The 1,394-nt window shown below is 45.9% G+C and overlaps 1 protein-coding gene across 1 annotated transcript in view; it reads right to left on the bottom strand.

Moving 5' to 3' along the window:
- Nucleotides 1–1,377, bottom strand: part of LOC102023656 (neuroblast differentiation-associated protein AHNAK-like) — a gene marked incomplete at its 3' end in the record, with an annotated part of 3,807 nt that extends 2,430 nt beyond the window's left edge. The window contains 1 exon segment of the mRNA XM_013510230.1: nt 1,194–1,377. Coding sequence (XP_013365684.1) covers nt 1,194–1,376 — 183 coding nt within the window.
- Nucleotides 1,378–1,394: the final 17 nt, after the last annotated feature.

Here is a 1,394-nt window from a genome sequence, read left to right as displayed (position 1 = left end):
GGCATGCTGAACTTGGGCATTTTCACCTTGGGCATCTTCAGGTGCCAGTCTGGGCCATGAACATCCACATCTGGAGCATCAATGTGCACCTTGGGGCCTTTGAGGTCAACTTCTGGCCCCTTCAGATCACCTGCAAGTTTTGGAAGAGAAAGGTCCATATCACCTTCCACCTTGGGGCCTTTCAGATTTAAGTCGACATCTGGCATGGAGATCTGGGGCGCTCTGATGTTCACGTCAGGCATCCTGAATTTGGGACCTTTTAAGCCTCCGTCTGGACCCTCCACATTGACGTCTGGGCCCTCAATGCTCAGACCTGGACCTCCTATGTTCATGTCTGCTTTTGGCACATCCACAGCCACATCAGGCCCTTCTGCTTTGAAGCCAGGCACACTAAACTTGGGCATTTTCATTTTGGGCATTTTCAGGTGCCACTCAGGACCATGGACATCCACATCAGGTGCTTTAAGATGGACTTCAGGTGCCTGCATATCCAAATTTGGACCTTTAATCTCTCCTTCTATGGTAGGAGCTGCAACTTCTAAGTCTCCTTTGACTTTAGGGCCTTTTAAATTTAGCTCTACATCAGGCATAGACACTTTGGGAGATGAAATGCTCAAAAAAGGCATTTTAAACTTGGATCCTTTCACTTTTCCTTGGACTTCAACATCAGGGGCATTAACATCAAATTTTGGACCAGATACATCAACATCTGGTTTTTTAACTTTGACATCCACCTCAGGTGTCTGAACTTTTGAGCCAGAAAAATTAAATTTAGGAAGCTTAAAACGAGATTTCTTTGACTTGCCTTCAATATGGAGTTTAGGCCCAGAAACGTCCATTTCTGGACCCTTTACATCCAATTTAGGAGCATTAATGTCACCCTCCAATTTGGGGCCAGATACATCAATATCTCCCTTCAGCTTTGAGCCCTTCAAGTTCAAGTCAATTTCTGGCATAGAGATCTTTGGCATGTTGACGTGCATGTCAGGCATCTTCAATTTTGGACCTTTTAATTTGCCCTCTGGCCCATGAATGTGAACATCTGGAATGTCTACATCTAACTTTGGGCCCTTTAAGTCAACTCTAGGCCCCTCGAAATCGCCCTCTACATTTGCAAGTGAGATATCCACATCTCCTTTCACTTTGGGACCTTTAATATTTAGGTCCAAATCTGGTATGGAGATCTTGGGAGCCTTGATGTTCATCTCAGGCATCTTGAACTTGGGGCCCTTCACTTTTGCATCTGGACCTTCGATATTCACATCTGGAACATCAATATCAACCTTGGGCACTGAGACATCAATGTCGGCCTTGGGCAGGTTCACATCCACCTCAGGGCCCTCTGCTTTGAAGCCGGGCATGCTGAACTTGGGCATTTTCACCTTGGGCATCTT

This window comes from Chinchilla lanigera, unplaced genomic scaffold (assembly GCF_000276665.1).
Source record: "Chinchilla lanigera isolate Chin_1 unplaced genomic scaffold, ChiLan1.0 scaffold01143, whole genome shotgun sequence".
Lineage (NCBI taxonomy): Eukaryota > Metazoa > Chordata > Mammalia > Rodentia > Chinchillidae > Chinchilla > Chinchilla lanigera.
Note: the sequence above shows the minus strand (reverse complement) of the source record. Positions and strands in the feature narration are given on the sequence as shown.